This window comes from Phocoena sinus, chromosome 2, assembly GCF_008692025.1.
Source record: "Phocoena sinus isolate mPhoSin1 chromosome 2, mPhoSin1.pri, whole genome shotgun sequence".
Lineage (NCBI taxonomy): Eukaryota > Metazoa > Chordata > Mammalia > Artiodactyla > Phocoenidae > Phocoena > Phocoena sinus.
Genome location: NC_045764.1, coordinates 5,394,508 through 5,419,666, shown reverse-complemented (window position 1 = coordinate 5,419,666; position 25,159 = coordinate 5,394,508). Strand labels below are relative to the sequence as shown.

At 43.5% G+C, this 25,159-nt stretch overlaps 1 protein-coding gene across 1 annotated transcript in view; it reads right to left on the bottom strand.

The window, feature by feature from the left end:
* The window catches only part of CUBN (cubilin), a 280,069-nt gene that overhangs the window by 129,965 nt on the left and 124,945 nt on the right, over positions 1-25,159 (bottom strand). Inside the window, 5 exon segments of the mRNA XM_032622320.1 lie at positions 44-154; positions 1,877-1,990; positions 4,185-4,344; positions 24,913-25,044; positions 25,046-25,083. Coding sequence (XP_032478211.1) covers positions 44-154; positions 1,877-1,990; positions 4,185-4,344; positions 24,913-25,044; positions 25,046-25,083 — 555 coding nt within the window.

Here is a 25,159-nt window from a genome sequence, read left to right as displayed (position 1 = left end):
AAAAGCCAAGGCCGCAGATGTGAGCGGGTGAGCGCGGCAGTACCTCGGAGGGGCGCATCATCACGACTGCCGTCCAAAACCTCTAAGAAGTCTCGAGTACATGTTGTGCTGCTTTCAAGTCCAAAGTGGCTAAAGGAGAGGGTGATATGATTGACTGAAAGGGAAAAAGAGAAGACTCTTTAATAACGTTCTGGCAAACAAAACATACAGGGAATGCTATTTCACCTCTGATCCTTTCTCCTGCTGGCTCTCCAGCAGGGGAGCCATGAATCTGGCAGATGTGCACAGGGGGACGGACGGGGGAGGGGGGTGAAGAGGAGAAGTAACAACCGCTCTGCTAAAAGCTTTCCTTTGAAGAGTAATTGAATCCATGCTTTCGAAAATGTCTGTAGATTCTGAAACGCTGGTACTGGGAAGAGAACCCTTGGAGAAGGGCCCTTGGGTCGGTTTATTTCACGGACGATGGGGAATGCATCCACTGTTGCTGTGTTCCTCACAGAAGTATTTTTCTTAATAGAATAGTTTCCTTAAATTCTGATTCTTTACCTGTGCTTGTAAATAAGACACATTTTCCTCTCCGGCACACGTATCCTAGCATTCTCGGTGTTACTTTAAGGCCAGAACCGGGGAAACGGAAGTTCATTCATTTATAAAGAGAGCTTTGAATTACTGGCAGAAAGGTATGTGCCCGGGTACATTTTCCTTTTGTTTTCTTCCAGGGTCCCAAATCTTCCGAATAGGATCTTTCCCTGTTGCTGTCTTTATACCAGTGACCTCTTTCATCTAAATGCTTTAGAACTGTTTAGAAATTATCCTTAGGTGCAAGACTGTGGAACTCGAGGCAGGGGACTTCTTTACTCAAGGCTAAGTTCCTGGCTACTTTCTTTGCCTAAGGATTACATCACTGACCCCCAAATGACACGCAGGGCAATAAAGATACCCTTCTGTTAATACTTAACATGCCTAGGAAAAATGTTAGAGAATATTTAAGCCAAACTCTTCTTTTTTTCGATTAGCTAATGGGGCCTTATCAGCATAAGTGACTTTCCTCTTATCACACAGGTCATTAATTAGAGAGCGGAGTAAAGCACTTAATGCCGTTCCCACATGACGTCTGAAATCATCAATTTTTCCTGAAAACCTCAAGGAAGGGCAGGGCTCACTTGGAAGGGGATTCATAACGGCCCTGGGATCACCCTCTTCGCAGTCATTTTGCTTGAGTCCTTAAGAGTCTCTTAACTTTCTCTGTAAAATGTGGATAGTAATCCTTCTGACCAGAGCAGAAAACACGACTCTAGGATTCTAAAAAGAACACGGTGTAAGCACGTGTTAAATGTTTCTTAAGGCCTATGCTGGGATTTTTTAAAATACGTGCATCACAGGAGAGACCAGATTTTGTAATTATCTTCCACCTTGGTTGAAGACCGATATGCTCATAGCACTGCATCTCCAAACTATGAGTTATTAATTTTCCAGTCTATGGTTCTTATTGTTCATTTATTCACTTAGCAACTGCCTTGAGCATCTACTACACTCAAGGCACAGGTGTCAAAAACGATTTATTTATCCACTATTTTTGCTTACCCCCAGTCTCACACGCCTGTCATTTCAACTAGGTTACAGGTTTTTGCTTTGTTTCGTTTCCTTTGCTAGGCCTTGAAATTTAAAAAATAATTAAATGAAGAACAAACAGTAAAAGTTACTTCCTACCAGATTAGGAAACCCTTGTTCTTGTGCACATCAGGAAATGGGGCTCCCAAAAACAGGAGAGGAAGGCCATCAATTGTTACCACCAAGGAGATAAGAACATGAGTCATAGCTGGACTTTCCCACAGCCACCAAGCGTCCTGGATTCTTTTTTATTTTTGTTACTTACACGGAGGCTGGGCTTGAATTATCCAGCTGCAGTTCTGATTGTATGGATAGTTGGCAGGGAACAGCGGAGAGGATATCGTATCAACGGAGTCGGTGAAGATGTAGCCGCCACAGGCTGAGGGACACACAAGCGCACACATATGTCACACACTTTTGAGTTTTGCTGACTCTCCAAAACAATTATTTGAAGAATGAAAGCATAAATGATGTTTCCTTATTTCTAAAAGGCATGTCAAGGAAGTTCTCTGCCAAGAAAGCTGCACATAAACCATGAGAAAGTGGCAACATACTCTACATTTATAACAGTATTCTTCAGTTACGGGAAGTGGGGAGTGGCAAAGAACAACAGAGTAAATGGCTGTGAATTGCCTGAATCATTCAACAGAATGCTGGCATTGATTCACTTACTCTGCCCACTTGCAAATTACAGACATAGGGATAATCTCTTTTACGACTGACTTTTTTTTTTTTTTTGCGGTACGCGGGCCTCTCACTGTTGTGGCCCCTCCCGCTGCGGAGCACAGGCTCGGGACGCGCAGGCTCAGCGGCCATGGCTCACGGGCCCAGCCGCTCCGCGGCACGTGGGATCTTCCCGGACCGGGGCACGAACCCGTGTCCCTGAATCGGCAGGCCGACTCCCAACCACTGCGCCACCAGGGAAGCCCCACGACTGACTTCTTTTTTAGGAAAATAAATATTCAGTTGAAGGAGACTTCATAAGGGCGGCTGTGTGTCATCAGGGACGTGCAGAGCCCTGTGGGAGTAGACGGGGGGGGGGGGTGGGGGGGGGGTGGGGGGGGGGTGGGGGCGGTGTACAAGGCATCTCATGGCGCAGACAGCACTGAAGGAGGATTCGGGGGTGAGGGAGAGTGGCCCAGGGCAGCCCGAGCAAAGACAGAGGAGGGCACGGGCTGCACCACACACGCTTGGCCGAAGCATGGGGCGCGTGAGGAGGGTCAAGCGATGCCGGAAAAAGAGCAGGGCAGATTCTGTGCCTGTGTGGAGAAGCTTGGGCTCCACGCCCTGGTCGGTGTGGAGGCAGGACAGACAATGGAGCACTGAAGGTCAGAATGAGAACTCGCTACTGCACGTTGACTTTGGAGGAATATGGGAGAAGGGCAGGTGAGGCCAGGAGGCTGCTATAGCAGCCCAGAGAAGACCCGCTGGGGACTTCTTTGCTATGACGCAAAACGTAAGTGATTAATTAAATGAAAAGAAAGAGTGTTAAGAAGCTGTTCTTGGGCTTCCCTGGTGGCGCAGTGGTTGGGAGTCCGCCTGCCGATGCAGGGGACACGGGTTCGTGCCCCGGTCTGGGAAGATCCCACGTGCCGCGGAGCGGCTGGGCCCGTGAGCCATGGCCGCTGAGCCTGCGCGTCCGGAGCCTGTGCTCCGCGGCGGGAGGGGCCACAGCAGTGAGAGGCCCGCGTACCCTTGGGGAGGCCTCAACCCAGAAACTCTTCCTAGCCAGGGCTCTTTACTGCAGAATCCGGGCAAGCCAAGTCCACTGAAACAGATGAAATGACTAAATAGACCACGCTTGTTTGAAATGACAAGGATCCTCCCAATAAAAATCAAAGGCGTATTAAGGGGACAACAACCCATCCAGCTCTGGGTTCCATCTCTGACAGTGGAATAAAGGGTTAATCTCTAAAATTCCCAGATGAAAGGCAATGGGTGAAAAGGTCTAGTAGGAAGTGGTGCTTTAAGAAAAAAAAAATGGGGAATTTCCTTGCGGTCCAGTGGTTAGGACTCAGCGCTTTCACTGCCGTGGCCTGGGTTCGATGCAGGCCGCATAGCGCGGCCAAAAAAAAAAAAAAAAAAAAAGAAAAGAGAAGAAAAAAGAAGAAATCAATGGAAAACAATACTGATTCTTCAGGTGGAGGGCAACCACTACCTTGAGGGTTAGAACCTGACTTTATATTACAAGAAAGTCTTGTAATTTATAGTAGTGTATCTCTTAGCATAAAACTTTGGATAAATACTAGATAATATATCTGTGAAAATGAATCTGGATAAACACTTCTTTAATAGTGTCTCTAATATTAAAGGCACTTTTAAGTGTTATTCTGAAAATTTGCTTGAGAGATACAGAGATCCCAAGGAAGTTCACATCACCTTAGTTAGACAAAGGAAAAGTTAAAAGTATCAACAGTTGGAATCATTGCAAACCACGGTTCCTTTGTTCTACTTAAATTGTCGCATGTTAAGTAGAAAGCTGGGACCGATTTCAGTCTCATTTTACTGCAGCACCAAGAGGGGCACTTAAGAACAGATGGTTTGTGCTTCCGGGAGACCCGCGCGGAACTTGCCTTGTCTGAAGTGAGCGCGGAACCCCCGACTCTGTCTGGAAGGGCCAGACTGAAATCGCAGGAAGAGGCTGTTTCCTGAAGAGGTGAAGGGGTTCCTCAGCTGCTGTCTTCCACACACACCGGCAAGGCGAGGGGCTGCAGAGCTTAAACCATCAAATGCCTACAAAGAAACACAACAGGGAACACAGTGGTTCAGAACTTCAGATCTGCCTGTACAAGGCGCCTGTTCCGTGGAGTACCTGCACATCGGTGACCTAGTAGAAAACACATTTGCTGGAATCCAGTGCTTCATTTTATTGCCTTGTCAGTCAGGTCCATTGGAGTGTCTGAGTCTTTGGTCATTTCTAGGAAAACTAGGGATTTCAGTAGGAGTTTCTGTGCCAGAGAAACTCGCCATTAGATCACTGGATGTCTTTATAAATGCCATGCCTATCCCTGCTTTCTTCCTCTCCTGACTCCAGGGCTGTTACATCATGGGCCATGCTCACATGTTGCTGACACAAGAATGAATACGGAGCAAATACATAAGAAATAATGAGGAGGAATCATTCATTTTCAGAAACCCAGCCTTTGCTGGAACTTTATGCTCTTCATGGGGTCATGGTCAAGAGGAAGAGAAATGGTAGAATTCTTTCAAATGACGTAGTGATGTGAGGCTGATTTAGAAAATTACCTCATTATTTTAAAAAAGATATTGGGCTCTGTGCTGCCCAGTTCTGCGCTGGGACTTAGCTGACCTTCCATATGTGCCAGTGGAACAGAGTTTACATTACAGACCCCCAAAATTGCTGTACTGGTGTGTGAAATTGAAGCTTGCGCACTTTCTTGGGACTTTGTGTGTCTGGTGTGAATCTGTGAATGCTCTTATGTGTAAACTGGGGGGAAATGAGTTCTTTGTCTCTGGACGATAATAGTAATGACAGCAACCGTTCATTAAACGTTTACTATGAGCCAGGAACTGGATTCAGCCTTTCACATATACTATCCAGTTTCCTCCTCCCCAGATTCCCCCCATTTTCAAGAAGAGGATAACGGATGCACAGAGAGCTCACTGATGTGACCAAGACACACAGTTCCTAAGAGGGAGCAGGACATGGTGAACCAGACAGCTAGGTTCTGGAGTCCAGAATTAAACCTTTCATTTTGTCCAATGCAAGATTTCAATGAAGCAAGATAGATGCATCAGCTGGCCAACCGCCAGGGTGGGAGTAAAAGTATGAGGTTAAAATATGACTGCTTCATGCAAAATAAATTGCTATTTGCATTTCATAAGAAAGCCCTGGGAGAAGACAGAAAGTCGGGAACTTAATACAAGGAAGGTACACACAAGTGACTTTAGAATACCTAGTGATTACAATCAGCGTTCTCCTTAGCACGTAAGTGTGACTGGGAGGCTATTCTCAGTTTAATTTACATGAGCACATGAGTCAAACATCAATAGGATTTTTAACTCTCTAATGAGGGGGCGAAAACTTTTACAATAACGAATTTCATATAAATGCTCTGGAGCATCACTTCTTTTTTCTTTTTCTTTGTTTCCCTCAATGTCCTAATCTTTAAATCTATATATCCAATAAAACTTTAAACCTGATTTTCACTCAACATTTAAAGGTTGATTAAACACTAAATGATACATTCTCAACCAATTCAAAATATAGTTTCCCATCTAGTGTGACTGCCTCTTCTGAATACCTTGAATACCTTAAATAGGAGCCAAACCCCCCCACACACCATCATTACACAACCTCTTATACTACATACTGCAACCTACTCGCAAGTACTACCACCATTGGTTTAATCCAAGATTTGTTTATCTCTGTACTTGGTTTTAAACTTTCCTAAGGTTATAGCTATAACAACGTAGGATTTCAGTAATGTTATATTAATACTATCTTGCTTTAAAGAATACCCTCTTAGAACATCTGGGGTCCAGGGGTCTGGGGCATATGGCAACTGACCCTTGGTCAAGACTGCTTGTACAAGACTACTTGCTTCTCTCAAGGTGACTGGTTTGTTTGCTTAAAAGAGCATTTCTTAAACTTCAGTGGAACATGGGTTCTATGAGGTTCATAGACATCCCCAACAAAAACAACAAACACCACCCAACGATACACACACATTCAGAGGATTTTTACAAGCCCACGAACTCACAAGGCCAAGACTCCTCTAGTTTCCTTTCTCTCTCTCCAAATTCAGCGGGCTAGGGAGTAAGTAGATACTGTTCCTTCCCTTTCTAAGTTGTCTTTTTCTCTCTGAATGGTTGAAATCCTCTTAAGGCAAAATAAGGAAGGTAGAAAGTGAAGGTGAAAGTCATTCAGAAAGTCACATGAATGAACCATTTCCCTGGAGGTTCTTTAAAAGAACACATCTTCTGGAGGTCTACATGTTTCCAGCCCCTCCTACCCCCGAGATCCTGGAATCACAGGACTCTGGCTGAAATCCATACACCTGGGTCATTACTTCACAAGGAACAGATCCAAGATAGAAGGTTTCCAATGTCCCTAAATCAAAATTATATACCAATGTCACCCTACACTTGGTTAGCATGTTGTAATTTTACAAGCACCAGCGCAAACATCTCTAAAACTAGTCCTCAACAGCATGTGATGTTTTTCGTTTTTTTAGTGAAGAAAGTGAGACTTCACAAGTGTGCTAGCTATTAAACTATTGTCTCATCCAATGGGGGCTAGTGACCCAAGATCACGGAGCTACTGAGTAGCAGAACCAGGAACTTAATTCTTCTCTCTCCAAATTCTATATTATATCATGTTACTTCTCTTTACAATGTGTATGATAGTTATTAAGTTATATGTTCCCAATTACCATTTTATGAAAGTGTAAGACCTCACGTTATCAAGGAGACATCTGGGGTCTTTTTTTTTTAACAGTTTGGAATAGCAGTCCTTTTATTTGAGAGTAATATCAAATCAATTTAAGCTTTAATTTATAAAATTATAAGGAATCCAACCTCCACTGAGTTATCAAGCTCCAAGCCCAATATGATTCTCTTTTGCCATAATCCCATATTGAAATGCTGATTTTACCAACAGGTACTTGAAAAGATGCTCAAGACAATTAATCACCAGGAAAATGCAAATCAAAACCAGAATGAGATATCATCCCACACCTGTCAGAATGAAGGTCACCATCAAAAAGACTACAAATAAGTGTTGGTGATACTGTGGAGAAAAGGGAACCCTGGTGCACTGTGGGTGGGAATGTAAATTGCTACAGCCACTATGGAGGTTCCTTAAAAAACTAAAAATAGAACTACCATATGACCCAGCAATCCCACTACTGGGCATATACCCTGAGAAAACCATAATTCAAAATGAGTCATGTACCACAGTGTTCATTGCAGCACTATTTACAATAGCCAGGACATGGAAGCAAGCTAAGTGTCCATCGACAGAAGAATGGATAAAGAAGATGTAGTATATATATACAATGGAATATTACTCGGCCACAAAAAAGAATGAAATCTTGCCACTTGTGACAACATGAACGGATCTAAAGGGTATTGTGCTAAGTAAAATAAGTCAGACAGAAAGACTACTACTACATGATCTCACTTATATGTGGAATCTAAAAAATAAAACAAATGAACAAACATAACAAAACAGAAACAGAGCTATAGATACAGAGAACAAACAGGTGGTTGTCAGAGGGGAGTGGGTGAGGGGAGGAGAGAAATAGGTGAGGGAGATTAAGAGGGACAGACTGCCAGTTACAAGATAAATGAGTCATGGGGGTGAAACACACGGTGTGAGGAACACACTCAGTAATAATGTGGCATTTTTGCATGGTGAGGAAGGGGGTCAAAACGTACAAACCTCCTGTTACGAGATGACTAAGAGCCAGGGATGCAATGCATAACATGATAAACAGAATCAACACTGCTGTCTGTTATACAGGGAAGTTGCTAAGAAAGTTGTCGATCCCAAGAGCTCTCAGCAAAGGGACAAATACGCTTCCTATTTCTTCTCTTTCGTGTCTATATCGGATGATGGGTGTTCACTAAACTTACTGGGGTCATCACTTGACGCTGTACGTAGGTCATATCATTATGCTGTACACCTCACCTTACACAGTGCTGTGTGTTAATTATATCTCAATAAACCTGGAAGAAAATAAACTTGATGTAAAATTTGCAAAAAAAAAAAATTATAAGGAAAAAACTGCAGGGAAGAAAATAGGAGAAACCTTGTTGCTATTTTTTTAAATTCGAAAGTCATAAAAATTATCAGTATGCATTTCCTTTACTTCCATTTAGTTCCCAAGGCAGAGCTAGCAAATTCTATTATTACTGGCTATACACATAACATATTCACGTAGCTTATAGATATATAAGCCTTATGGAAGTCTACTGCCAAGAGTTTCCTGGGCCTGGGAATTGATTTTCTGATCTGTTGCTTAGGTGGTAAAAAGAGAAATATACAAAACAAACAAACAAAAAAAACTGCACATTGCGACTAACTCATTTCTAGATAACTCCAGTAAAATAAAACGTTGAAATGGAATCCACAAAAGAAAAAGCAGCCACCATCCGTGGGAGTTCCAACTACAGGAGCTCTAAAAACAGGCAGATGGAGTTAAGCAGTGATCTAATTTCTTCGCTAAAGTTAATCAGTGTCTTTACAAAGTATTCAGAGTCTGTCAGATTTCCAGATACCAGCACATACGTTAAAAATACCTGAACTTACCTCTATCATACAAAAATAGGAGACTTTTTAAAAGAACAGAACCAGGCACATAACAGACAATAAACGTCTGATGTACCAATGCGTAAGTATATATCGTGTATAAAGAGTATATGCCCTCTGAGAACAACGGACTAAGGTTGAGGAAAACCCAGAGTTAAGAAAGCAAGCTGCTCCTTGTCTCGTGGATTGGGCAGTACAAACGCACAGCAGGCACGACGGCGGGGAAGAGGTTATTCATCGTGGGAAAGAAGAGGTCAAGTGGAGCTGCTTTCCGCACCCAGAGGGCAGTGGAGGAGGCTCCGATCAAGGTCAGGGGCCAGGCCACACACACAGCACCCAGGTGCCCTCTCACGGGCTGTGCCAGCCCTTCACCAGGACCACGAGAGGAGGAGGATGGCGGAAGGTGGGTGGAGGACACCAGACCGACCCCCAAGGCCCAGAGTATCCAGGACACATGACATTACGGTGCCACCGGGGACCCTCTATATACCCTGAGCTGTAGCCACAAGGTACAACTGAGCCAAACATTTATGAACTTTAATACTTGATGCTTTATAATGTTAAGGAGATCTGAGTAAATATCAACCCCTTTTCAAAGCTGACACGTGTCAACTTCAGCACCAAGTGACGGGGAGGCAAACCATTCAAGTGAGAGACCAGCACCCCCTTCCGGATGATGTTTAGAGAGGCCAGTGGTCAGACTCCAGGGACCGGCAATTTGAGAAAATAAAGGAGCCAAGCAAAGGGAACCTTTCGCCTTTCCATATACTTACTGATGATGGAAATATGTATTATTTAACAACATGCATTCTTTTAAAGCAGGTGGCAGAATTCCTTTTAGAGAGAAAAAAACAGAAGGTGTTTATTTAGCAAAACACCCTCGCAGGCTCTCAGAGAACGACTGCCAGGGGAGAGATGCTACGTGACTTACTGTGGACGGGTCTCTCTCCTCTCTGTCCTTCAGCTGCCTAATCTGTAAAACTGGACTGACATGAGAATATCGTTCATACTGTTCGCCAGAATCAAATAAGTTAAAAGGCATAAAGGTACGTCGGGTCGTTTCTGGCACACAGTAAGTACTTAATAGATATTAGCCTCTGCTATTAAAGTGGGATGAAGAGATCACTAAATTGCTGTTTGAGAAATGGATAAAACATCGTAGGGAGGGAATGGGAAAGCTAGGGAGGCAAAGACAAAAAGAGGTCCAAAGATGGGGGTTCATATGGCACGACGGGAGCCTGAGTTGGAGACATAATCCATGAAAACTGCCCAGCTGGGGCGGTGGGGTAGGCACAGGGTGGCAACTTCTGACCTGCCCCCAGTGCTTCATGCCCTGCGTAGCCTCTTCCCTGGAGGGTGGCATGGACCTAACGACCTGCTTCTGATAAACAGGACAAGGTCAGAGGGAGGGGTGTCACTGCCATGGCTCGGTTGGGACAGATGGACCCTTGCATCTTGCTGGCAGCCTCTCTTGGTGGCACTCCCCTGCGCCCCGTCCTGCTCACCCTGATGAAGCAGCTGCTGTGCTGTGAGATGTTCTGCAGAGAGGCCGCGTGGCGAGGGGCTGAGGGAGGCCTCTAGCCACAGCCTGCAAAGAACCGAATCCTGCCAACGGCCACGTGGTAAGTCACACCGGGGTTCCTGACCCACAGAAGCTAGAATTATTTTTGTTTTGAGCTATTACGTTTGGGGATACGTTTGTAGGCAGCAACAAATAACCAATCCAGGGGGTGTGAAATGAGGGACTGAGCAAGGAATGCACACTGGAGTTTTTAGGGCAAGGATGTCTAATATCACATTTTAGCTCACCTGCAATATTTAGGCAGTCTACCATATAAAAGAGCCTCACGTGTGTAGTATTTTGGAGAAATAAAGCAAAGAGGTCTAAATCCCAACTTTTTCTTAAAAAGGGGTAGAGAGAAAGGGAACAGCCATAAGAAGCAAGAGATAGAGGCCTTGAAATGTAAACAGTGACAAGAAACGGACATCTGGGTGACCACTCCCCCCCACCTCACTTCTCCACACAACAGTCCCTGGAAATATTATGGGATGATGGGTTTCCCAGGCCTCTGAGTCTCCTTTCTCTCACCTGAAGCGACCCCCTGTGTCACCTTCCACTGAAGGGACCAAAAGTCATTCATGGAACTTAGTGACTTGGAAATTACTTAAGGTCTAAGGGGTGACTGGCTGTAGTGACGGGGCAGCCGGGGGGTGGGCTGAGTTGTGTACACAAAGAGAAATGGAGACAGAGTGGCATCTCCACTGTCCTTGGAACCACTGGCCCTCCCAGAGGAGCTGCCGTGGTGACGGTGACCTGCCTGGCGTGAGACGCGCATTCAGCGAATGTGTTACCCTGATGGCGAATGCCATTGTTTTCTTTCCTTGTTCCTTCCTTAGTTCTTTGGAAAGTAAAGCTATCACAGCGTGTTCAAGAATTCATAAGATCCATTAATGTAGCAGGTTGAGTTGGGGATGACAAAGTATCCGATCTAGTTCAGGAAGAACAGTGATTGCTTAAAAAATCTCTGTGTTCCTCTCCAAACATTTTCCCTACAACACCAAACCCGGCTTCACAGCACAGCTTCAAAAATGTCCAAAAAGTGGAGCCTAAGTGGATGTCAACACTCACACTCGTCTCAAACCACACTGTTCATGGCCTCTCAGTACTCAGCCTTCACTGACAGGCTACGTACGGGATTCGGCCCATCTGACATTTTCCATCTGACCGACTAAGGCCCAAAGGAGAGCACAGTGATCTTAGGTTCAGAACACCTGGGAAGCACAGGTATCTCGTGATCAGAACACCTGGAAGCACTCTGAGAGTCAGAACACCTAGACTCCAGCCCTGGATCCATCTGGGATACTTGTTTGTTCCTGTACTTCAGAAGCTTCTGGTTATGAGTTTCATCGTCTTAAAGATGGGGGTAGATAATATGAAGGTAAGTTTCTCCTGTTTCATGATGGGAATGCTCACGCACACATTTTTTACTGGAATTTGGCAACACAGGAAATGTAAAAGCTAGCTCTTTCACTTCCGGGCGTCTACCCGAGACAAACTCTTGCATGATTGCATTCAGAAATGTGGACAAGAACGTTCCTTGCTGAGGGGTTGCCATAGTACAGTATCAGAAGCAACTGAAATGTGCACTAACAGGACATGGGTACGTGACTCATGGGACGCTGATCAAGTGGAATCTTGTATGGTGGCAAAAAGAACGCATTAGATCTGAATGCACCACAGTGGAGAAAAACGTTCAAAACAGATGGCTGGATGAAAAGAGTGGATGGAAGAATATGTGTTATGTTGTATTATGTTCATCAGATAAATAATTATACATCATAATTTATTTACTTGATGAACATAATACATTTACTTGATGTACATAACACAACATAACACATATTTGTAAAACATGCAAAATAACATCACATACTGTATACAGATGCACACATACAATGAAAACGTACCAAAATAGCCATGGGAATTGTAAACACAATTTCTCATAAATTGGTTTCCTCTGGGCCAGGGGCTGGGAATGGAACAGTGTGGGCTACACGTGGGGCCTCAAAAGGAATGCATTTCTTTTGGGGGAAAAAAAACAAAGAACTTGAAGCAAATATGGCCAAATATTGAGATTTAGCAAGAAGGATGTTTTTGTTCATGCTATACTTTACATGCGTCGTGTAGTGGATAATTTTCTGTAGACTTAAACTATTTCATAATAGAGTTTTCAATTAGAAAAAGAGAATCTATATGAAGGAAATAATGGGGAATGTAGACTAAGATTTACATATAAATATGCTCTTCAGAGCATTATTATAATAAGAAAAGAAGTAATCTAAGTGATCAATGAAAAGCTAGTGGTTAACTCAATTCTACGGTGTCCATGTAACTGATTATAGGGCCAAAGAAACTCTTCTTAAGAAGCAGCATATTAAATAAGCTAAGTGGGGCTTCCCTGGTGGCGCAGTGGTTGGGAGTCCGCCTGCCGATGCAGGGGACGCGGGTTCGTGCCCCGGTCCGGGAAGATCCCACGTGCCCCGGAGTGGCTGGGCCCGTGAGCCGTGGCCGCTGAGCCTGCGCGTCCGGAGCCTGTGCTCCGCAACGGGAGAGGCCACAACGGTGAGAGGCCCGCGTACCGCAAAAAAAAAAAAAAAAAAAAAAAAAAAAATAAGCTAAGTGAAAAAAGGCAGGATACAAAACTATACGCAGTTTTATATTAACTCTCTTTGTGTATGTGTGTGTAAGTGTGCATGTGTGTGTTTCAGTAGGAAACGAGCCAAGATGTTAATAGTTTGTCTCTGTATTGCAATATTATGGATGCCATTCTTATTTTCTCTTTTCTGTGTTTTAGAAACTTAGTATGAGGAGCATATAAAAAATTTAAAATAACATATATATTTAAAGTGCTCAAGTGTTTAGCCAGACGGACATGTAAATGACCCCAGACAGAGACAGGAAAATATGCTACTCATGTAACTGTACTGCAGTATCTAAGCCAGGTGGATACTCATGACATTTAATCTAGCCTTTCACTGCCTGACGGAATGTATCAAGGATATGGCTTCTGTTTTAAGATTTCCAAAACACGTGTTAGTTGGCTAATACGTACAACTGTAGTCCAGCCCTCTCTCCGAGCTCTAGGCTCAGCTATCTGACTGCATTCCAGACACCATTGTTGGTATGTTCCATCAACCTTGGAAGTCAACGTCTCAAACTGAAATCATCGCCCCTTCCCCCTAATTCCTCCTGCACCTTCATTTTTTTTTTTTTTTTTTTGCGGTACGCAGGCCTCTCACTGTTGTGGCCTCTCCCGTTGCGGAGCACAGGCTCCGGACGCGCAGGCTCAGCGGCCACGGCTCACGGGCCCAGCCACTCCGCGGCATGTGGGATCTTCCCGGACCGGGGCACGAACCCGCGTCCCCTGCATCGGCAGGCGGACTCTCAACCACTGCGCCACCAGGGAAGCCCCAGCTTCATTTCTTGCCTCAGTAAATGCCAGAGTATGTACCCAATTGCCAAGCCTTTTTAGATCCCTCCCTTATCCCCCAGTGGAATGGATCCTTATGTTCTGTTAACTCTTCCTCCGACGTGTCTCTTGCACCCCTTGCCTCCACCTGCCCGGCAGTGTCTTGCTGTGGGACTTCATGCTGTCTTGCCTAGGTCACTAAAGGAGCCTAAAATTTCCCTGCCTGAATTTGTGCCCCCCTTTAATTCAGTCTCCAAACAACTACCCCTGAGCAAGGAGCTTTCTAAAATGTAAAATCCAATACAAAAGGAAGGTGGAGTGTCCCGATCCATTTAAAAACTGTACTGAATAAAGACGAGAAATCACGGATGCCTTGCTTAGAACCAAGAAGAGTGGCTGATAGGGGTGCGGCGAGTAGCCCCTCCCCCAGGATCAAAGCCCTGGTGATGGAGTGACTCATGGTCCCCTCGCTGAAACACTCATCACTCACAGGCCAAAGCACATGATGAAGGGGGAAAACGAACATTAGCTTCCTCAGTAATGTTTGCATTTTCATTTCTAGAAACTGGAATATATTCCCTCAGATCGTTGGAGAGTAGGAGGTGGGAAAATATTCCTACTGTCTTCTTCTTTTACTAAGTTTCATCTTGCTCAGGGAGAAAATAAACCAACTATATGTGTGGGTTAAAATTAGTATAAACTGGAGTAAGAAGAAAGCATTTCAATTCAAAAGCAAAACACACAGCATGTTTTATATTCCCCAAAGTATGCCAATGCTTCACCTTAACTTCAGAGCTAAGCTTCCCATGCAAACCAATTATAAACGTATATGAATTTGCTTTTCTTTTCATTTTCTACACTACCACTTTTTTCCTTCTTAACTCACTTGTGAATCTTCTAGAAGGTATCAAAATAAGCCACTTCTGAAGTGAAAAGAATGTAACGAGATGATATAGCGAAGAGTGTGTGAAAATTTTTATAATATATTATTTAACATTAAAAAAATACTTTAAGATAAAATAAGCCTGTTCACAAACTAATCATGATAGCAATGAACTAAGGATTATGGATCCAGGTCTGTGTACCTAAGGTTCACAATTTTCAAAAAGATAAGTTTAGACCTTTAACATAGTATAGTAGCAATAGAAGCAGTGATAGTAGTAATAGAAACACCAGGAGCAGCAGCTAACACTTATCTGTACCAGACACTGTGATTAATGCTTCAAGCATATTTTTTAAAATTCCATCTTTCTTTTATTTATTTATTTATTTATTTATTTATTTTTTTAAATTCCATCTTTCTTTTTTTTTTAACATCTTTATTGGAGTATAATTGCTTTACAATGGTGTGTTAGTTTCTGCTTTATAACAAAGTGAATCAGTTATACATATACATATGTTCCCATATCTCTTCCCTCTTGCGTCTCCCTCCCTCCCACCCTCCCTATCCGACCCCTCTGGGTGGTCACAAAGCACCGAGCTGATCTCCCTGTGCTATGCGGCTGCTTCCCACTATCTATTTTACATTTGGTAGTGTATATATGTCCATGCCACTCTCTCACTTCGTCCCAGCTTACCCTTCCCCCTCCCCGTGTCCTCAAGCCCATTCTCTAGTAGGTCTGCGTCTTTATTCCTGTCCTGCCCCTAGGTTCTTCAGAACCACTTTTTTTTAAGATTCCATATATATGTGTTAGCATATGGTATTTGCTTTTCTCTTTCTGACTTACTTCACTCTGCAAGACAGACTCTAGGTCCATCCACCTCACTACAAATAACTCAATTTCGTTTCCTTTTATGGCTGAGTAATATTCCATTGTATATATGTGCCACATCTTCTTTATCCATTCATCTGTCGATGGATGAATGGATAAAGAAGGTTTATCCTTCTTAGGTTGCTTCCATGTCCTGGCCATTGTAAATAAAGCTGCAATGAACATTGTGGTATATGTGTCTTTTTGAATTACAGTTTTCTCAGTGTATATGCCCAGTAGTGGGGTTGCTGGGTTGTATGGTAGTTCTATTTTGAGTTTTCTAAGGAACCTCCATACTGTTCCCCATAGTGGCTGTTATCAATTTCCATTCCCACCAACAGTGCAAGAGGGTTCCCTTTTCTCCACACCCTCTCCAGCATTTATTGTTTGTAGATTTTTTGATGATGGCCATTCCGACTGCTGTGAGGTGATACCTCACTGTAGTTTTGACTTGCATTTCTCTAATGACTAGTGATGTTGAGCATCCTTTCATGTGTTTTTTGGCCACCTGTATATCTTCTTTGGAGAAATGTCTATTTAGGTTTTCTGCCCATTTTTGGATTGGGTTGTTTGTTTTTTTGATACTGAGCTGCATAAGCTGCTTGTATAATTTGGAGATTAATCCTTTGTCAGTTGTTTCATTTGCAAATATTTTCTCCCATTCTGAGGGTTATCTTTTCGTCTCGTTTAGGGTTTCCTTTGCTGTGCAAAAGCTTTGAAGTTTCATTAGGTTCCATTTGCTTATTTTTGGTTTTATTTCCATTTCTCTAGGAGGTGGGTCAAAAAGGATCTTGCTGTGATTGATGTCATAGCGTGTTCTGCCTGTGTTTTCCTCTAAGAGTTTGATAGTGTCTGGCCTTACATTTAGGTCTTTAAAAAAATTCCATCTTTCTTACAACTCCTTTTTGCAGCTGGTAAAATTGAGGCTCAGTCACACACTGGGTAGTGTGGAGCCAGCATATGAATCCCATCTGTCTGACCTCTGATCAATTATCATTAAAACAACCAAAAAGATAAAATCAAGTTTTCTTCACTGACAATAGAATACTGGGAGATCATGATTCCAGGAAGCTAGTGACATGTCCGTCGTCATCTAGAAAGAAAATCCGGGGAAACAGAGTGGGAGTCACCTCTCTCTTCTCTAGACTTGCAAGCAAGCATCCTCAGTGGCCTTTCAGAAAGTCTTATTTGGGGCCCTTGTGGATTTTGGAGTGGCTGGCACCTGTCATGCATTCCACCCCACTGTACACGCACGGGATTCCCAGCGTGCTAACTGAGCCGGCTGGAACAAAGCGGGCACAGTGCCCAGGACCAATCACTAAACCTAACACCCAAATCCCCGATTCCTGACTCGGCTCTAGTCTTGGATCCAGATATACGTCCACTCCTTGTCCTTTCCTGGTCTCACCACAGTCTCATTAGACCAGCATGGTGTCTTTGCTCACCCCGTCCCTGGCCTCATTGGCTTTCAACCTGGTCTTTCCCCTTTACTTCGTTTTTAATTCATTCTCGCAACACGTGTCTACTGCTTGGATTGCCTTGAAGTGTATCGGGGTCAAGACATGTGGTGGATAAGATCTCAGGGCAGAGAAGACATCATTCACATCAGGCTGCCAAGTCCGTCTGGAGCATGAGAGTCCGTGAAATGTATTCACGTGTGGCAAACGGGAGGAGGGCAGCATAGCTGCTAATGGAGCCCCCGTGTTGGAACGGTAATTGCAGGCGGAGGAAGTACTAAGTGACGGGGAGCGCACCCCACCAGGAAATTATCCAAGCTGTTAAAGTCATAAATTTAGGTAAGGAAGGAAAGGGAAGTATTGCTCATCACGGCAGCTTTTCTTGGGGGTGGACGGCGGAGGGTGGAGGACGCATCGGTTTCCTCCGTCAGTGATATTTTCCAGCTACGGGCCTCTGAAATGAAATCCCCAGTTCACAGCACACATCTCGTGTCGGGACTCTTGTCACTCCTGTTTCTTTGTTCTACAGGGTGGCACTCCAGTTCCAAATTTTACAGGAGACAAGAAACTCTCATAATTTGCAGTTGTTGCAAGCAGGGACCCAAAGATTACTGGAAACGTTGGTATGAAAAGAAATCCAAGAAGTTCATTTTATTTTCACGAATAAACATACATTTAAGGAGATTCTGAGCTGAAACACAAACAAAGCTTGTGTCCGCAGATTAAGGACAGCGGCTCCAATTCAATGATTCTTTGCTCTGGGGATGGAAAGTATCAGCGTGGCTTTTGGTAACTAACTTGGCACCGGAAGGCCAAATGGCTAAGGGGTTACCAAAAGCAAGCCACAAAATAAAACATTTAAAAGAGATTACTGGAGATCTTCCTCAAGTATTGAACGGAAGGTAAACTTTTTGTGGTGAGAAGGAAAAAGGGAAGATATGAGAGGGAGAGAGAAAGAGAGGGAAAGAGACTGGTTTCTGTCATGGATCTATTTGTAAAACAGTACATATTTAAAGAAGAACTGTTTAAGAATTGTTTCTTTGAAGTACTGACTTCTATTATCCTTGGGTCTATTTGCTCGGGTTTGGAAATGATCAATGTTTTAAAAGGAAACACATCATAGGTAGTGTCTTAAAAAATAAAACGAAATACGGATACTGTGTTTTACGTTTGCCCTGTCCCACCCTGTGCCTTGCTGTCAGATAGTGTGAACAACGGGCACTGCAGCTTTGGCGTGGGGGGAATCTGGTTTTCTTCAGTTCAAATCCAACACTTTGCTTTCCTTCTCCTAGAGCAGCACGAAGAGCTTCAGAAAGAAAACCGTGACTCACGACGTGCCTGTTTTTTTGTCGCAGGGCCTGTAGCCCTAGTGGATACTTTCTCCAGATGAGAGGCTGGGCCAGGACCGTGGTCTGCTTCCTTTTATCTGTTTCTCACTGATTCTCACCAGGCAGACATTCCATTGTGCTGAGCAAAGAGGATGTGGAAATCAGAGGCCCGGGGTCTCTGGGGGCCAGTCATGCCGCTGATCTGATTTCTCTCTTTCCCTCTCACACTGGGCTACAACCCGCATTTCTAGATCAATAAGAGCTCGCAGAGCTATGTGAATTTAAGGCTCAGGAGAGAGCCTGTAATTAAGCAATTAGGCTGTCAGTTGGAGGTCACTTTAACACTAGGTCTTCGTGAAACGAAATCTAATGGAGCCGTTTTCATGCTGACCATACAAGTTCTGTGCAGCCCGTGGGTCCCGCTGCTGCCTTAGCAAGAAGCAGTCACAGTGTGTCCTTCAGGAGAGCCAGAGGTTAACGACGCCAGCCACTCACAGGGACTGAGCAAAAAGTGCACACGTATTACCAAATTAGTTGAAACCTGAGTGTAAATTGAGCTTTCTGATGAGTTCCAGGTGATGCCATCACCGCTTCAACAGCAGTCAGAAAAATCTAGTTTCTCTCTTTTTTTATTACAGCAGCATGAAATTCTAGAAAACACGCTTCTGCGATGTTATCTAAGTTCTCATGTGGCTCAAAATACCGAGATCGAATATCAATAATGATGCCAGGGAGTGAAGTCCACTCAACCCACTCCCAAATGAGCCGTCTGCAACTTTCCACTGAAGGCTGGGACGGCTTCCTCTGGCATACGCACACATATCTTCCTAACACTATTCCCTGCCTCCTGTCCTACTCCTTACAAATAATTCTGAGAGATGGCTGGGTCTCTAATGGGACTCTGAAATCTAAACTGATAGAGGAGGTTTAAAACCCTGATGGCTGGTCCTATCCAAGCATAATTTACCTTGGTATCGAATAATACACTTGAGCTCTCTTAAAAATCCCACGAACACAAACATTATCTGGCAGCAGCACTGGCAGCTGAATGTTTTTCTCTTTGCTACTGACTCTGTCTAAGAAGCAGGACCAAGAAATTAACTTGAATGTCTCCATAATGAATGACTGGCTTTGTACGAACTTAAACTGCAGAGATCTTATGTAAGATACTAGATTTTGGGGGGCATTTCGCATCCAGTGTCCATCCAGCTATAAAGATAGATGGCTGGTGCCTCAACGCCTGCCTTCGTGAACGCCTGGACAGCGAACTCTAAATTGGAGCCCAGCTCCCAGCCTCGCCAGTGCATTGCCTGCCTGTTTCTAAACCTCTGCAGACCTCCATCCCCATAACTGGGTCCACTTGGCAACCGTACACAGCAGATCTCCACCCCAACTTCTGCGAACAGTCCTTTCTCACATTTCTTTATCTTTTAGTAAAGGTGAGTTACAAATTGTACAAACAAAAATGACTTAGCTTGTATATGACTTATGCAACTTTCAATATAAAGACATTTGCAAATCAGAAAAGGAAACTTATGGTTGGCCATGGGTTCAAATTTCTCATTCTGAAAATATGAAATTTATAAAACCAGTCTGGCCCTTCCTCAGGTCTCTGCCCTGATAACACGGCTTCATCGTTTACTCCATTGATCTCTTACACCTCAGCTGCTCTTCTGTCACCAGCACCCTGCTCTCCTGGCATGCTTAAGCTTCTTCACCACTAAAACAAATAATAATAACAACTTCCTTTGATCCTGACTTATCACAGGTTATGGCCCTTTATCTCTCTATACCATTCACTTTCATAATTCTGGGGAAAAGCTGAGAAGCTCCTGTATCTCCTAACCCATCGTGATCTGGAGTCTTCCAGTACTACCCACACCAGTCCTGCTTCTTACAAGGTCATCAAAGACTGAATCCGGTGGCTTCATTTTAGCCTCATCTGCTGGATTTGACACCTTTGCCCACCCACTCTTAAAACTGACTTCTCTGTTGGTTTCTATGCTACCATTCTCTTCTGCTTCTCCACCCATCTCCTTGAGTACCCTTCAGTCTCCTTGTCCTTTGTTTCTCCATCTTCCCCCTAAATGGTGATTTAGGGCCAAGAGTTTACTTAGCCCTTTTCTCTTCACAAAATGCTCATATATAGGATTCCATCTACTTCTGTGGTTTTAACAACCATCCAAGTATATAGAAATTATCCTCAAGTGGATATGTCCAGCTCAGACCCCATCCTGAGCACTGAACCCGTTGTTGAACTCTATAAGGGACGCAGTGTAGACCTTCAAACTCAAGTTTCCAATCAATCTGAGTAGTCGATCCCTTTAGTACTCTCTTAGTCAATGGCATTATTAATTTACCCATTCTTCAAGCAAATCATCTTAACCCCTGCATCTCTATCACCCCTCCCCCCCAACCCTCCACGGTGTAATTAGCCTCTAGGTTTCGGTGGCTACACCAACATGAGCTTGCCGGTACATCCTTTCCTCTCCACTCCCAAGGCCACTGCCCAGGGTTTTTCCATAGCTCTCCAATCAGCCTTTATACCATCCTTCTCTTTCTCTGCCGAACCTAGCCTCACACGGCTGCCTGTTATTATCATAAAACTCAGTTTGAGTACATTACAGAAAACGTTCATCAACCCCACCACTGGCTATAGGATAATTTCAAATTCTTCACAGAGCACAAGAGTTTGTCCAGTTCAGACGTTTTCTATAGACCCTGGGTCTCCACACGCTCCCCAGCACAGAGCTACAGCCCAAATGTCGGTACACGCTGGCGCTTCTGTACAACAATCTACCCGGTTTCTCTCCCAGAGCTTCCTCCCTGGCTTCTGTGCCACGTGTCTACTAGTGAAATTCTGCCACGTAAATGTCATCTTTGGTGTGAAACCTCCTCTGGCTTCCAGGCCCAAATGAATCACTCCCGTTTCCTCGTGATCGTTATTACAGGTTATTGAGTCCTGGGTCCACGAAATGCTCGGTGCTGTGCTAGCAGAAAGGTTCATAAACAGGCTCTTCTTTTACTGAAGACCTGGAGGCCCAGCACCCCAAGCTGGTTGTTCGTCCTCGTATTCCACAGCACCTCCTCCACCACTGCCCCTGGACAGGCCTCTCTGGGGACGCTCACCGTCAGTGTCATTGTGACTAGGGGCTGGCACGAATGGGGGGCTTTCTATGTGACAAGCAGGTCACCGACACGACCTCCAGTATCCCAACAACAAACCTGACACAGATACTCTTACTGTCCCCCATGTCACCATTAAGGAACCAAAGCTGAAAGGTTCGCTTTCTCCCAGGCGACTCAACCGGAAAATGGCAAAATTCAGGCTCAGCCCCAGGGCCACCCGACCACAGCGCTGGATTTCTTAACCACAGCGTTGTGGGGACCCACACTGCTGGTGCAGTTCGCTTTTTGCATCCATGTGTCACTCAAGCGCTTAGCAACATCTGCTTCTGATACTCGCATCTCCCCGCAGGGCGGGGTTACCCCAACTACTTCATACGGGATCCCCTGATCCTGGCAACTTGTTTGGACTATTACATTTTGTATTTTACCGTGTCTGCCAGACTGACTCCTCCCAGCACCTGTATGTGGGTTTATTTCTTATCTCCATGCCCAATGACCAGAATTATAGTTGAGGTTTTACTTCCTCCTGTCTGTTTCCTCTGGCTACAGTTGTGAAGTCAAGCCCAGCTGTGTGCTGAGATATGGCACTGATTACTAGAAAACCCAGTCTGTGTATTTATATCTCATGCAGGTGGGAAATCCTACTCATGCCCACAGGAGGGACGTAATGCAGCCATGCCGGGTGTGGCTTTGACCTAGGCTTTGTTTGGTTCACACACCTTGCATGTTGAATCTTATGGATTACGGACTTTACCAAAGAGAAGAAACTATACCTGGAACCATACAGACTGGGAGAAAGTGATGGAGAATTGCCCACCAGAGGCAAAACTGTAAGGCAGACAGCTTGTCTCTGGCCCATTCGACCTTCTCTTGAAGGCACCCCCTACTGCTTCAATGCTTTATTTCACCTTCATGGTTAAAGGTTATTTTAGGAGAGTACAGAGTTCCTGACTGATAGTTATTTCTTCCTTAAATTTAAGATACCAACTCTTGTCTTTTCTCCTTCCAGTTTTCACTGTTGAAAAGTCAGCATTCAGTCTGCCACTTCCTAAAAGATAATTTGTTCACCCGCTCACCTACTCTCCTGGATGACTGTAACAATTTTTTTCTTTATCTTTAGATAAAGATTAAAATCTTAAGTTTTTTCAGATAAGTATGTCTATTTATCTTGCTTGGCTGTATACAGGGTCCCTTGGGATTCTTGTGTTTGTAATTGATGTCTCTCATCAGTTTGGGAAAAGTCTTAGTCATCAGCTCTTCAAATATTGTTTCCTGCTCCATTTATATGTGTATGTAAATGTATGTTACTTTTTATATGTATCCTATATTTGTCCTTAATCTCCCTTCTGTATTTTTCATCCTTTTGCTTTGTTTTGTTTTGTTTTTTTCTAGATAGATTCTCTGATATCTTCCAATTCACTTGTTCTCTCATCTCTGTCTAATTTGCCTAATATACAAAAAACAAACAAGCAAAACACCCCAAAACCCTTCCACTGAGATATTAATTTCAGCTTCTGTGTTTATCCACTTTAAATTTTTCAGCTTTTAAAAAATATTATTTGCAATGTCACTTTTTATGATTTGCAGTCCTTGCTGAAAGTTTTAATTTTGATTTTTATCTCCATAAGCTTAGTAACCATAGTTGTTTACTAACCTGTGCCTATCAGTGTTTATTTCCATTGTCTGTTATTCATGCTATAACTCATTTATGTTGCACTGTCTCCTCCTATATATAAAATATCTTTGATAGTGTGCTTGCTGTTGCATATGAAAATTATTGGTAGAAGTGAGGTCTGGGATGATTTCATCTCCCTTGAAGAAGAGTTTTAATTGCTTGGCCAGATGTCCAAGGCCTAGATGCATTAGCAAGGCAAGGTTCCTCTCATTATTCCATGGCTGGAGATTTAGGGAGGCCACTCAGATGAATCGATGCTTGGATGCGGTCTTCCTGAAAGCTGCTACTTTCATTTTACCTAGGATTCAGGAGAGTTTACCAGGAACCCACACCCTACTCAGGTCCTGGACTCAAACGTTGCTCCTCTTTGCCCTGAAAGGCTCTGAGAAGTGCCACTAACTCCTTCTGGAATCGGCAAATGCCCCACGGGCAAAAGCGAACCCAACTACCAAGCTCACATCTCACTTGGATATTAACTCAGAAATTTCACACCACCTTGTGAGTTCCCTGTGGCATTTAGGAAAGTGTTGTAAAATATCATCCAAAGTTTTGAAATTGTCTTTGTCAGGAGAGTGACCGTCATGGAAAGTGGATGTCCACACCTTAAGTTTGGTGTAGGACATAATGCTCTGCCAATTTAGACTCAGAAGATTCATGTTAAAAGGTTAATACATAACCATAAATCAACTGAACTTTAAGTAGATTAATGATTTAATCTTGTAAAATAATACTTGAAATCATACTGTGAGCCTGGACTACTTTGAAAATTATGAAACAACTTTTGAATTTTCCTGAGTTAAGTTTGAAAGCTAACCAGTTGGAATTTGTATAAGAAACGGTCAGGAAACTAAAACAGGAAGATCCATTAGCCAGAGGATCTGGTTTATATTTGAATGAAATATCTCTAGATACAAATGAAAGATGGAAAACCTTGTGTTAAAAAAAAATCAGGTAACCAAAATAATTAAAGACAAAAAGAAAATTTCGAAATACAACCTCATTCACTCTTACGTTAAACATATAGCATTAGTTTCAGGTGAAAATGTATTAAAGCTGTTGGTAGCGATGGAAACTTTTTGTCATTGAACCAACTAACAGCCATATCCCTTTTCCTCCACCCCTTGTCTCCCCATCTAGTCTGTTCTATCAGACACTGATTTGTTCAAGTAGCAGATCAAGATATCCTGATCTCAAGAAAAAGTAGAACCCTGTGAGAACCCCCAGAGAGTTAATAATAATTGATTTAAAGTGGTTATGATAAATCCATTATCATAATCCACTAAACTTCCTAATCTCTTCTGCAACCACTTCTGGCCAATTGATCTGTAAGGGGGCTTCTATAAAAATTTTGCATTCTTGATTAAAAAAAAAATGCAAATAGAAACAACTAACACTATTCCTTCCCGTCTTCTTCAGATCTGAACTCAGGATGTTCCGAACTGCTGCAGCCATTTTTGGACCATTAGGTAACAACCACAAAGTGAAAAGCCAATTCACTAAGAATGGTAGAGCAGAGACTGAGTTGCTAAACAAACCTCCTGGTTTATATTTTACGTAAAAATAAATGTCCTTATATTTTAAGTTGCTAATAGTTGAGTTTCCCATGATTTGACACAGAAAACATTCATGACTAATACATTCACTAAACATGCTCTTATGGCAGTGTTTTGACCCAGGTTTGACTGGAGACGATGCTTGAGATTTGTGTCACTTACCATAATACAAGAGTCCTGAGGTTCAAGGTCAAAGTCAGTGAAGTTCAAGAGAACACGGTGATGTTTTTCCACCTGAATGACCCATGTACACTCAGTGTTGCTCCTATAAGGACTGGGGTAATTTGGAGAATGAAATCTCTCCACTGGGAGCTTGGAAAATGCCACCACAACCTGTAGACGGGAGACCCAATTCAATAATGAGAGGAATCCCTGATGCACAAAACTTTACACCGTCACCCGGGAGGCA